General features: G+C 34.5%; 1 protein-coding gene across 1 annotated transcript; it reads left to right on the top strand.

The window, feature by feature from the left end:
- Positions 1-9,267: 9,267 nt before the first annotated feature.
- LOC123259323 lies at positions 9,268-10,170 on the top strand. Its single transcript, XM_044719738.1, has one exon. It carries the CDS (start codon positions 9,268-9,270, stop codon positions 10,168-10,170), a length of 903 nt encoding a protein of 300 aa, XP_044575673.1.
- Positions 10,171-13,679: the final 3,509 nt, after the last annotated feature.

Here is a 13,679-nt window from a genome sequence, read left to right as displayed (position 1 = left end):
CGCACCCCATTGTAGGGATCGAAAGAGAAAAATATTCTGAGACGAAAAGTCCTTAGCCATTTTTGAATCAGACGCATGAATAATTAATAATTAATTAATGAAAGTGACCAATCAGGAGCGCGCGACAGAAGAATGAAAAGTAAGTGGAAAGGCAGAAAGAGACGCGAGAGTAAGACGAGAGATCTGCTGCCTGCGTCTCGCTCAGTACAAATATAAATAATGCTGTGAAGCGAGAAAGAATAGGAGTTACGGTAATTATTACGTGAAGCGTTCCACATTCACGTAACAGTGGGGACGGAACAAACGTGGACGGCGGACGAACGTGATGCTAGGTGAATGTGTGAGATCGTGCGCTAGTGTGGGTTAGCGTCAGTGTAACGGTAACAATGCACGTATGAATGTGAGTGAGGATATTTTTATTTTTTTTATTACAGACACAAGATTTGACCAAATTCGACAGGAAAAAAAGGAAATTTTACTGAACTTAATCGGCACGACTGAATTTTGATTTTTAATTGAAAAAATTGAAGAAATTTTTAATGAAGAATCAGTAGCGGGGCTCAGAAAAAGGCAGAAAGCAAAAGTTACTGGACTTTTTTATTCATTAGGAAAATTAAAGTAATTGTTGATTAAACAATCATTAACAAGGCACTGGGCGGCTGTGTCTGAATTTTTTTTTTATTTGAAGTAATTAAAGTAATCGTTAGTTGAAAAATAGGTAGCGAGGGTCAGTTAGAGGCCTTGGGCAGCCATGACAAAATTTTGATTTTTAATTAGAATAATTAAAGTAACTTTTAAATAAAAAATACGTAGCGAGGGACAGTAAGAGGCACTGGGCAGCTATGAATGAATTTTTATTTTTATTTCGAATAATAACAGTAATTTTCAATTTAATATTAAGTAGCGAGGGTCAGAGTGAGGCCCTGAGCAGCTATGGATGAATTTTTATTAGTATTTCGAATGATTAAAATAATTTTTAATTAAAAAATAAGTAGCAAGGGTGTGTAAGAGACACTGAGCGGCTTGGGATAAATTTTTATTTCGATCTAGAGTAATTGAAGTAATTTATAAATGAAAAATAAGTAGCAAGGGTGAGTAAGAGGTACTGGGTGGCTATGAATAAATTTTTATTTTTATTCGGAGAAATAAGAATAATTTTCAATTGAAAAATAAGTAGCGAGGGCCAGTTAAAAGCATTGGGAGGCTATGAATGAATTTTTATTTTTATTTCGAATATTTAAAGTAATTTTTGATTGAAAATCGAGTAACTAGGTCGAGTAAGAGGCACTTGGCGGTTATGAATGAATTTTTATTTTTATTGGGAATAGTTGGAATAATTTTTAATTGAAAAATAAGTAACGAGATTCAGTTAGAGGCACTAGGCGGCTATGAATGAATTGTTATTATTATTTCGAATCATTCAAATAATTTTTAATTGAAAAACAAGTAGTGAGGGTAAGTACTAGTCCCTGGGTAGCTATGAATGAATTTTTATTTTTATTTGGAATAATTAAAGTAATTTTTAAATGAAAAACAAGTAGTGAGGGTCAGTGAGAGGCAATGAGCAGCTATGAATTAATTTTAGTTTTTATTCGGAACAGTAAAAGTAATTTTTAATTAAAAAATAATGAGCGAGGGTCAGTTAGAGGCACATAGCGACTATCGATGAATTTTGATTTTTATTTCGAATAATCAGCGTAATTTTCAATTGAAAAATAAGTACCGAGGGTCAGTTAGAGGCCCCGAGCGGCTATGGATAAATTTTTATTTTCATTTCACATAATTAAAGTAATTTTTAATTGAAACATAAGTAGCGAGGGTCAGTTAGAGGCCCAGAGCAGCTATGCATGAATTTTTATTATTATTTCGAATGATTAGAGCAATTTTTATTCAGATAATAAGTAGCGAGGGTGTGTAAGAGACACTGAGCGAGTAGGAATAAATTTTTATTTCTAGTTGGAATAATACAAGTAATTTTTAGATGAAAAACAAGTAGTGGGGGTCAGTGAGAGGCAATGAGCAGCTATGAATTAATTTTTTTTTTTATTCGGAGTAACAAGAGTAATTTTACCCTAAAAGTCCACCCAGAGCCTCAACTTGACACTTACCACTAGTTTTTCACATAAAAATTACTTTAATAATTCTAAATAAAAATAAAAATTTATTCATAGCTGCCCAGTGCCTCTTAATTATCGTTCCTACTGGTTCTTCAATCAAGAATTATTTCAAGTATTGTTAATTGAAATGAAAATTCCTTCCTAGCCACCCAGTGTCTCTTACACACCCTTGCTACTTATTTTTTAATTAAAAATTATTTTAATCATTCGAAATACTAATAAAAATTCATCCATAGCCGCTCAGGGCCTCACACTGACCCTCGCTACTTAATATTAAATTAAAAATTACTGTTATTATTCGAAATAAAAATAAAAATTCATTCATAGCTGCCCAGTGCCTCTTACTGACCCTCGCTACTTATTTTTTATTTAAAAGTAACTTTAATTATTCTAATTAAAAATCAAAATTTTGTCATGGCTGCCCATGCCTCTAACTGACCCTCGCTACCTATTTTTCAATTAACGATTACTTTAATTATTTCAAATAAAAAAAAAATTCAGACACAGCCGCCCAGTGCCTTGTTAATGATTGTTTAATCAACAATTACTTTAATTTTCCTAATGAATAAAAAAGTCCAGTAACTTTTGCCCTCTGCCTTTTTATGAGCCCCACTACTGATTCTTCATTAAAAATTTCTTCAATTATTTCAATTAAAAATCAAAATTCAGTCGTGCCGATTGACTTCAGTAAAATCTCCTTTTTTTCCTGTCGAATTTGGTCAAATCTTGTGCCTGTAATAAAAAAAATAAAAATATCCTCACTCACATTCATACGTGCATTGTTACCGTTACACTGACGCTAGCCCACACTAGCGCACGATCTCACACATTCACCTAGCATCACGTACGTCCGCCGTCCACGTTTGTTCTGTCCCCACTCTTGGTCTACTGCGCGAGACGCAGGCAGCAGATCTCTCGTCTTACTCTCGCTTCTCTTTCTGCCTTTCCACTTACTTTTCATTCTTCTGTCGCGCGCTCCTGATTGGTCACTTTCATTAATTAATTATTAATTTTCCATGCGTCTGATTCAAAAATGGCTAAGGACTTTTCGTCTCAGAATATTTTTCTCTTTCGATCCCTACAATGGGGTGCGTGACTTCTGAGACACCCTGTATATGTAAACTAGCTATCTGATTTGTATTTTAATTTATACCAGTCCTATGAACAGATGTTATGCATCTCTATAGGACAGATACGTCATTTATTATATTATATTATATTTGATTATCTGTAATATTTTCTGGTTTAATATATAAATAAAATTTGAAAAAAAAAAAAATAAAATTGTCAGCAATAATTTCTTGTACAATATTTTTTCACACAAAAACCATCATAGAAGGGCCATATTAATGTTTTTTTTTTAGAAATAATTGTACTCAATTGTAAATAATTGTGCGAAATTTTGGCGGGATTAATAAAGGCGGGGAGCTGAATATAACTAAATTATAATGTGATATTTATTATTCAAGTTAAAATTTAATCATTTCAGTGATATATGCCGTCAACGCCAAAGAAGTTTTACTTCAATCGCGCGTAAAGGTTACACGCACACACTTTTCTTTCCACCGCGGTAAACTTGAAAACTACTGGACTGTTCTCTCTCTCTCTCTCTTTCTCTCTCTGGCCAAAGTTTTTGAGAGGATTATTGCAAATCAAGTGATAACTTATCTGGAAGATAATGAGCTTCTTGATAGTTTTCAATCTGGTTTTAGGAAGCATCACAGCACACAATCAGCATTATTGAGGCTTACTGATGATATTAGGCAAGCGATGGACAAGAACAAACTTACTATATTAGTGTTGTGTGATTTGAGTAAGGCTTTCGACTATGTTGATCCCAAAATCATATTGATTGCGTTATTTGAGCTTGGATTTTCAGTGGAAACAATTATTTGGTTTTTCTCCTACCTATCAAACCGTTCTCAGTCAATATTGAATGATCTTGGGACTCCGATTCAGCTCCTCAGAATTTCATCTGGTATTCCTCAGGGTTCTGTTCTCGGCCCAATCTTGTTTCTGATTGTCATGAATTCTGTAGCCAGATGGCTAGTGTATTGCAATCATGGTCTGTTTGCTGATGAAATATATCTATCTACACTTCTTTTTATATCAGCTACAAGAGGCCGTCAGACAGGTCAACACTGATGCACAATCAGTTGCGAATTGGGCAAAGAAGCATGGCTTGGAGATAAACTTGTCCAAGACCAAAGCTATGATCTTGGTTTCAAATAGTAAGCTGAGGCAACTGAGTAATTTTGATCTGCCACCCATTGCTATAGATGGTGTCATAATTCCTTATGTCGATACTACCAAGTGCTTAGGATTACACATCAGCAGAAACCTGAGTTGGAATCATCATGTGCAGCAAGTAGTAAGCAAAGTAAACTCAGCTCTGCACTCTCTCAAAGTTCGAAAGAACATCTTTTCAACTGACATAAGAAAATTGTTAGTATCAGCAACCATCTTACCACTTGCTGACTACTGTTCCGTCGTACTGGTAGATTCAACATCTGAAAATGATTGGAAACTTCAGCGTGCAATAAATTGCTCAATTAGATTCATTTTTAATCTTAGAAAAGATGAGCATATAACGCCTTATCGACGAGAATTGGGATGGCTCTCTGTGAAATATCGTAGAATGTATTTCATGAGTTGTTATTTCTTTAAGCTACTTCAAGTTGGTAAACCCAAATACCTACGAGATTTTTTTATTGAGGAGACTGGAGTCAGACGCTCAGATAGGTTAGCAACCAAAAAACACTCTCTTTACACGTTTCCGCGTTTTGCTTCGATCTTCATGGAGCGGTCATTCCAAGTGAGTGTAATACGCTTGTGGGAAGAACTACCTGAAGAGATTGTCAACTTATCTAGTCTTGAAGTATTCAAAAATAAAATTTTTGACCATTTGTTGAATTTGGATCATTAATTATGTTATTGTAAAGAGGAAAAATTCTCTGATATTTACTATTAAATTCCAAGTGTTGAATACTCTAAGTTTGTTCTTTTATCAGCTTTTTTTTTTAATAGAATAATTTATTTGAGTTTGTTAGTTGAATTAGATAAAAATAAACATAAATTTTTATATTAGATTCATGCTCTAGTTTATGTACTTATACTACTTTATATTATGCTACGATTATTACTGTATTTGTAAATCTTATTGTATTTAAAATCGCCATTTGGCTTGTGCCTTGGCATTAATAAATTATCAATCAATCAATCTCTCTCTGTAAGTACATAAACACACTTAATTTTTCGCTCTGTCTTTAGAACATTTTTCTGCTTAAAATTGCCCCCGGGCATTTTTTGTTCCAGAAATATTGCAAGCAACAAATTGCAATCTACAGATCGACATAAATTTTACTTATTTGTTCGTTGTGGATTGCATAATAATTAAATATCAATTTCTCATTATTGAAGAGGTTAAGTTGACAGTGATTTTGTGTGCAGTGGACTGTTAGCCAAATTACCGTCAGTTGATGTCAACTTTCACTTGAATTTTACGAGGTTTCGATAACATTATCGATTTGATAACTCCTCTGTTGGTTACTGTCATCAATTTGACTCAATTATAGTTGAGAACTTATACAAGACCTACAGTGTGTGCATCAAGAAAGTTTAAGTGACACTATTCATGACTGGTTAATTACCTGGTCATTTACCTTTCACTTTACCTTGTATCAGTGACGACTTGTCAGTCGTGGTAACCTACCATCGAAATTGCTACAAGTGGCATCAATTTGTTGTCGTCGGAAAAGTAGTAAGATACATATAGTGTGTGTACATAGGATAGTATTTACACTAAACTGACATCGTAAATTGATTATTTGTCCAGTATCTGACTAGCAATTTATAATTTAACGTTAAAATTGTCTAATCATTTTTAAGGCCATATTACAGTATCCTTGGTATGCCATTAGCGTCTGATATATGTATCAAATGTAAGAGACCTGTCAAATCATCTGTTATTTGTAACACTTGTCAACAGCATTTTCATCCTGGTTGTGCACGAGATTGTGTAAAAAACAGACCGCTCACTGATTGCTGCAGAAAACAATTTAGCTATCTCCTGGGAAATTCAGATGCAAAAACGAGACTTGCTTCGCTAAAATCTACTAGCTCCAACACCTCTTCAGTTTCTAGCTTCAAGTCTGCCAGCTCTTCTCCTCTTGATCTTACACTTAAAGCTCGTAGATCTACCTCACTTGTTCGTTCATCCACAGCTCGTGTTTCGACCTGCTTACAATCACCCATCACTCAAAATACACCGATATCACCTGGTTCAGACGCAGTATTTAATACCTCTATAACCTCACCAACGATGTCGTGTTTGCGAGTTGATTTGGCTGAAAAGTCTCTGGATGATAAAATTACTCTTCTGATGGAGAAATTTTGTAATTCAGAAGTCACGACCAATGAAAAACTGAACGATTTGAGTGTGAAACTGCTCGAGGTCAAAGAATCACAGAAGCAAACTGCTACAAACCTGACAGAATTAACTACAAATATTAGAAAAAATGCTAAGTCAATTGCTGCTATCAGCTCAGTTCGTTTGAATTTGAAAGAAATGCGAAAATCTGATTTGGAGCAAATTTCTCAAAGACTATCTAATATAGAGAAATCAGCACCTGTATCGTCTGTTCCTCAGCAAGTTTTGGGTAGCACTTCTGAACTGGTGATTTCAGGTATTCCTGATACAGTTGCAAATCATTTAACACCAGGTGATATTTCAGCTGAAGTGTTGAAAAGTCTAGAGTTGCCAAATATGATTGGTAGTGTCTTGAATGCTCGTAAATTTGAAAATAAAAATAAGCAATTGCGAAATCAGAATACATCTAATACTCACTCTTATATTATCTCATTGATGTCAACTCTTGCTCGTGATTTCATCGTCGATAAGAAGCGCAAGTTAGGAAATCTTTTAGCAAAAAAAGTTTTTCCTGTACAAGTTGATGAGGCTTTTAAGGGTTCTATCTACGTTAATGAATTTTTGCTTCCTGAGACTTATCGATTGCTACTGAAAACCAAAGAAAAGGCGAAGAATAGAAATTTCAAATTTGTCTGGGCTAAATGTGGGCAAATTTTTGTTAAGAAGGATGTGGATTCAGAAAGGCTTATTATAAATCATGAATCTGATCTCACAAAGCTTGATTAACATCTAACTGATTCTGCGAATATCTCTATTAAGAATACTTTCTCATCATTAACTGTACTAAGTTTAAATATAAATAGTATTATTGGTCACATTGCTCAGTTCATTGATTTAGTTGATAATACAAAACCTGACATTATTATCCTTGTGGAAACCTGGTTAAAACCTACCTTAGATGATGAAATTTTTTCATTGGATGACTATTTTATCATTCGTAGGGACAGAATCCTGAAGCATACAGATACTGATCGCTATATTCGAGGTGGAGGTGTGGCTTGTCTTATTCACGAATCATTAAAAGCTAAAGTACTCCATATTTCAACTTCTGATCATATAAATCAACCGGAGTATCTCATTGTTGACGTAATTTTAACTACAGGATCTCATCTTTTGCTATCTTGCATTTACCGAAGACCAAAAGGACTCTTTCTCAATGAGTTCTTTGATATTTATTCCAGACTTGCATCAAACTATAATAACATTATTATCGCTGGTGATTTAAATTGCAACTTGTTGGAAGATACCTACACTTCGAACCATCTAAAGAATTTCATAGCTGAATCGTCACTTCATTGTGTACCCTTTGGTGCTACTTTTCACAAAAACAATTGTGATTCCTGGTTAGACGTCATTTTACTGGATAATGAAACCAAGTTATCCTCGTTTATAAAGTCTGAGTTCCCATTTATTGATGGTCATGACTACTTACTCTGCCAATACAGACTGGATAACTTAAAACCTCTTCCAAAGAGATTAACCTTCAAGAACTTTAAAAACTGTGATCACCTGGCCTTATCAATGTCACTGATGGATGCGTTGAAAATTGACAATTTTGTGCTTGAAAATTCTAATTCTGATGGACTACTGAGTATTTTTAAAGCTGGGGTTTTGGACTCTCTAGATGTACATGCACCCTTACTTACAAAAAATGTGACGCGAGTGAGTAATCCGTGGTTTACCAAAGAGTTAAAAATTAAGTGTCAGGAGCGCGATAAAATCTACAAAAAAGCAAAGAGATACAAGGATCCAAACTTGATTGCTCTCTTTAGATTAAAAAGAAAAGAATTCAAAATCCAGCTGAATCAAGCTCGTGAAGAATACCTCAAAACTGCTTTTTCAAATTTGCCTTATGGTTCGACTGTCTGGAGCAAACTCAAACATCTTGGCTTAATCAAATCAAACCCCTCATCACCGCTTCATTTCTTTGATGCTTGCGAGTTGAATGAGTACTATGCAAACATAGTTAGGAAACATCAACCAAGTGATGCAAATTTCTTAGATAATTTACCTATTGACCATACAAAGAAGGTTGACTGCTCATTTCATTGGACAAAGATTGATATAGTTGATGTCACCAAGGCATTGCACCTTACACTATCCAAATCAAAAGGTAAAAGTCCTGATGGTCTTGATCTGAGATGGCTGAAAGATCATATCCCCCAAATCTCACTATTTCTTACAGATTTATTTAATAGATCTCTTGATTGTTGTATCTTCCCTGATATTTGGAAGATTATCTATATAATACCATTAAATAAAATTACACCACCAAGGTCACCGTCAGACACTCGGCCGGTTGCAAATTTATCGCATTTGGCTAAAGTCTTTGAAAGAATTATTGCTAATCAGGTGACAGCATATTTGGAAGATAATGAGCTATTTGATCCTTTTCAGTCTGGATTTAGAAAACATCACAGCACGCAAACAGGGTTATTGAAACTCACTGATGATATTCGACAGGCAATGGACAACAGCAAACTCACTGTATTAGTGTTGTTTGACTTGAGCAAAGCTTTCGACTATGTTGATCCCAAAAATATACTGATTGCGCTATTTGAGCTTGGTTTCTCAATGGAAACAATAAATTAGTTCTTCTCTTACTTGTCGGGTCGATCTCAATCAATATTAAACGATCTTGGGACTCCAATTCAACTACTCAAAACGTCATCTGGTGTTCCGCAGGGATCTGTTCTGGGTCCAATCCTGTTTCTAATAGTCATGAATTCTGTGGCTCAGCGGCTGGTATATTGCAAGCATGGATTGTTTGCTGATGACAAATATATATACTCTCACTTCTTTTTCTATCAGCTGCATGATGCTATCTGGAGGGTCAACTCGGATGCACAATCAGTCGCTGACTGGGCAAGAGACCATGGATTGGAAATCAACCTAGCTAAAACAAAGGCTATGATCTTGGGCTCTAATAGTAAGTTGAAAAAGCTTGAGGACTTGGATCTGCCACCAATAGTAGTAAATGGTGTCATAATACCCTACGTTAACTATACCAAGTGCTTAGGTATTCAGCTAAGCAGAAATCTGTCATGGAACTACCACGTCACTCAGATAGTTAGTAAAGTGAACTCAGCTCTGCATTGTCTCAAAGTAAGGGAAAATATCTTTTCAACTCCTATAAGGAAACTACTAGTATCAGCAACCATCTTACCACTCGTTGACTATTGTTCCGTTGTATTGGTCGACTCAACTTCTGATAACAATTTAAAACTACAACGTGCGATTAACTGCTCTATCAGATTTATTTTTAATCTCAAAAAAGATGAGCACATTACACCTTTCAGACATGAGCTGGGATGGTTGTCTGTAAAGTATCGCCGAATGTACTACATAAGCTGTTATTTTTACAAGTTACTTCAAGTTGAAAAGCTCAAGTACTTACGAGAGCTATTCATTGAAGACATTGATGTTAGACGTTCCAGTAGGCTAGCAGCTAAAAAACATACTTCCTTCAAGATACCTCATTTTGCTACCACCTATATGGAACACTCCTTCTTGATCTCCGTAATTCGTCTGTGGGAAGAACTACCAGAAGAAATCGTAAACTCAAGTAGCAGTGAAGTCTTCAAAAATAAAGTTTTTGACTATTCACTAAATTTAGACAGTTGATAAATTGAATAATTGATAGATTAAATTTGTTGATTACAGTACTTGTATACTAATTAAAAAATTCAAATTGAGATAATAGTCGAATCAGTTTAGAAAAGTTTAAAAATGGTTAAAAGTTTTTGCAATATTATTCTAAAATTTAGGTTAAGAACTGTCACAGGGTTTTTATTCCCTGTGTGCGTCCCTCCCTGCGCCTAAATTTGGCAACAGATCCACACTCGGTGTGTCTCTGAATTTATTATTTTATATTTATTTATTAATTTATTTATTGAATTTAATATTATTAGTATTATTTATATTTGAAATTTCTAATATTATGGTTATTAATTTAAGAATTAATTTTATCTTTATTTCAGACATTTATAATGAATTATTTATAATTTATTATCATTATTATTATTTGTGTGCATTGCCGTAAATCATTGTCATATAGTACCTAATTTTACTATGAGTGATAAATCATAGCCTTTACTCGCACGGGTGAGGCCCTACAATATCGATCGCGAGCAAAGAGTTCATTGAATTAGGGAAAATGGCTAGAGAGGCCCTTGTTGTCGAACACGAGGCCTCGAACGGTGACAAAAATTGAGCAGACACGCGTTGGCCCGCTTGGTGTGAGGTATGCACGCGGGACCTCCGCTATTGTAAGGAGTGTGGATTTGGTGCCTTGGGTTGAGTTTTCTTTTTGGTAAGTACTCACAAGTTGAAATCGATTAATATCCGCACACCGCTGTCTCCTGGCTTAAATAATTTATTCTTTTATTGTTTAACTAAATTCACTATCGATTTATCGGGTCGATCCCGTAGCGAGTAAGGGTTATTCTAAGGGAATACTTATACCTATCCCGAAAGCCTCGTGTGGGTCTCTGAAATGGCCAGCAATTACTTATTAAAGCATTACACTTACATTAATTATTATTACGTTTGTAAATAATATTGAAAAGCTAATATCTAAAATTATCGTTTATATTGGTTCAATTGTTTGAAATCTATTATAAAGTTCCATAAAGGATTTAATTTGTTATTTGGAAAGTAGATTTAGTTTTAAGTAATACCGTTTATACATAAATAATTTATTTTTATTAATATTTACCAATTAAACAATGATTTATTTTATGTAAGTTAATTCCCGGATTCTTTTCCTATGACTCATCTTCCTAGATCAATTCGTTAATATAAAATATTATTTTATAATTAATTATTTATTATTTCTAATTGTAAATTCTATCTTGACCTTGACTTTAGTTACTTTGAGATTTACCTTTTCATTCGCATTAGTTTAAATCGTTAATTGATTGTCCGGCGCCGCCCCTGGAATTTTTATTATTTTTGGTAATTTTTGGATAAAATTATCTGGCGTCCAAATGTGCACTAACCCAGCCTGAGGGGTTTCCGGGTTAATTTTATTATATATTAAAAGGGCGAGCGTAAAATATCCTACCCAGCCGATATCTCCGCCATCGGTCGAATTTAGTTAAATTTTGGGGAAAAGTATTGTTACAGAACTATGTACTTACATATAATATTATTTTTAAGATGTAAATTTTTTGTATTTAAATTGCCATTTGGCCTGTGCCTTGGCATAAATAAATTTATCAATCAATCAATCAATCTCTCTAAATCAGTTAGCTCAAATACTTTCTCAATCTCAAGCTTCAAGTCAGTCAGCTCATCTCCACTTGTTCGCTCGTCTACAGCTCGTGCATCGACCTCACTTAAATCACCTGTTACACCAAATACACCGGTTACACCTGGTCCAGACTCTGTGTTTCATTCTCCTATAACATCTCCAGTAATGTTGCAGCTACCTACCAACTGGTCAGAAAAGTCGCTTGATGATAAGATGACAGCTATGATGGAACAGTTTCTATCATCGAAGATGTCTGTGAATAATAAACTAGAAGAACTTAGTATGCAAATTGCTGACCTCAAAACTTCACAAGCTGCTACTGTGGCTGACCTTTCGGAAGTTAAGGTTAATGTAAAATCAAATGCTGAGTCAATTTCGAAGTTGAACTCAGACATCAAAAAATTAAAAGAAGATTGTAAAACTAATATGAGTATAATGCAAAATAATCTAGTAGATCTGAGTAAACAAGTTACCCTTGAAGACAGAGCTACTTCATCTACTGCATCTCTAATTGGAAGTACAACTGAGTTGGTAGTCGCAGGTGTTCCAAGTTTGGTGGCTGATAAATTGTCGCCCTCTGAAATTTCATCTGCTGTTTTAAATGTTTTAGGGTTACCACATTTGGCCAGTGACGTCTTGAGTGTTCGCAAGTTTCAAAATAAAAATAGACCAAGACAAGAAAAGGCCAGCTATCAGTCTTATATTGTTGATTTGAAGTCCTCTCGTGTACGTGACTTTATTATAAGTTCGAAGCGCAAGTCAAAAAACCTTTTGGCTAAAATTGTGTTTCCAGACTGTGTTGATCAAAACTTCAAAGGTGCTATATACGTCAATGAGTTTTTACTGCCAAAGATTTATAAACTGCTTTTACAAACTAAAGAGAAGGCCAAATCAAAGAAGTTCAAGTATGTTTGGGTGACAGGTGGACAGATTTTCGTGAAGAGAGATGATGGCTCTGAAATACTTAAAATAAATTGTGCTTCTGATCTTGCAAAACTTGATTAACGTTTAATTGATTCAATTAATAGCTCAACTGATGATATTTCTTCATCATTAAATGTACTGAGTTTAAATATAAATAGTCTTGTTGGTCATACAGCTCAATTCTTAAATTTGATTAATGATACTAAACCTGATATTATTATCCTTGTTGAAACTTGGTTAAAACCTTCGCATGATAACAGTATTTTTTCTATAAAGGGATACAATGTCGTTCGAAGAGATCGAACCCTAAAACATGCAGATACTGATCGCTACATCCAGGGAGGCGGAGTGGCCTGTCTTGTCCATGATTCCTTAAAAGTCAAGGTTCCACATATTTCTACTTCTGATTATTTAAACCAACCAGAATATTTTATAGCTAATGTCACCTTACTCTCTGGATCTCATCTCTTATTATCCTGCATTTACAGAAGACCCAAAGGACTATTTCTAAATGAATTCTTTGACATTTTTTCAAGACTTGCGCCAAATTTTAACAATATCATCTTAGCTGGTGATTTAAATTGTAATTTATTGGAAGATAGTTATACTGCAAAGCATCTGAAAGACTTTATTCTTGAATCTTCATTATTCTGCGTGCCTTATGGAGCTACGTTTCATAAAAATAATCATGATTCTTGGTTAGATGTCATCTTACTAGACAGTCATAGTAAATTAGTTTCCTTTGCTCAATCTAATTCTCCGTTCATTGATGGCCATGATTATTTACTTTGTGAGTACAGGTTAAATTCCGCAAAACCAGCACCGAAGAAAATTACCTATAGAGACATGAAAAATTGTGATCATCAAGCCCTCTCGAGAGCCTTGATGAACTCTTTAAAAATTGATAATGCTGTACTAGAGAATTCGGATCCAAATGAATTGCTGACTGTCTTCA

Source organism: Cotesia glomerata, linkage group LG1 (genome assembly GCF_020080835.1).
Source record: "Cotesia glomerata isolate CgM1 linkage group LG1, MPM_Cglom_v2.3, whole genome shotgun sequence".
NCBI classification, from domain to species: Eukaryota; Metazoa; Arthropoda; class Insecta; order Hymenoptera; family Braconidae; genus Cotesia; species Cotesia glomerata.
This window is presented reverse-complemented; position numbering and strand designations above follow the sequence as displayed.

Bases quoted from the DNA above. Each gene is read 5' to 3' on its own strand.
- LOC123259323 (XM_044719738.1), top strand. From the start codon at position 9,268: ATGAATTCTGTGGCTCAGCGGCTGGTATATTGCAAGCATGGATTGTTT.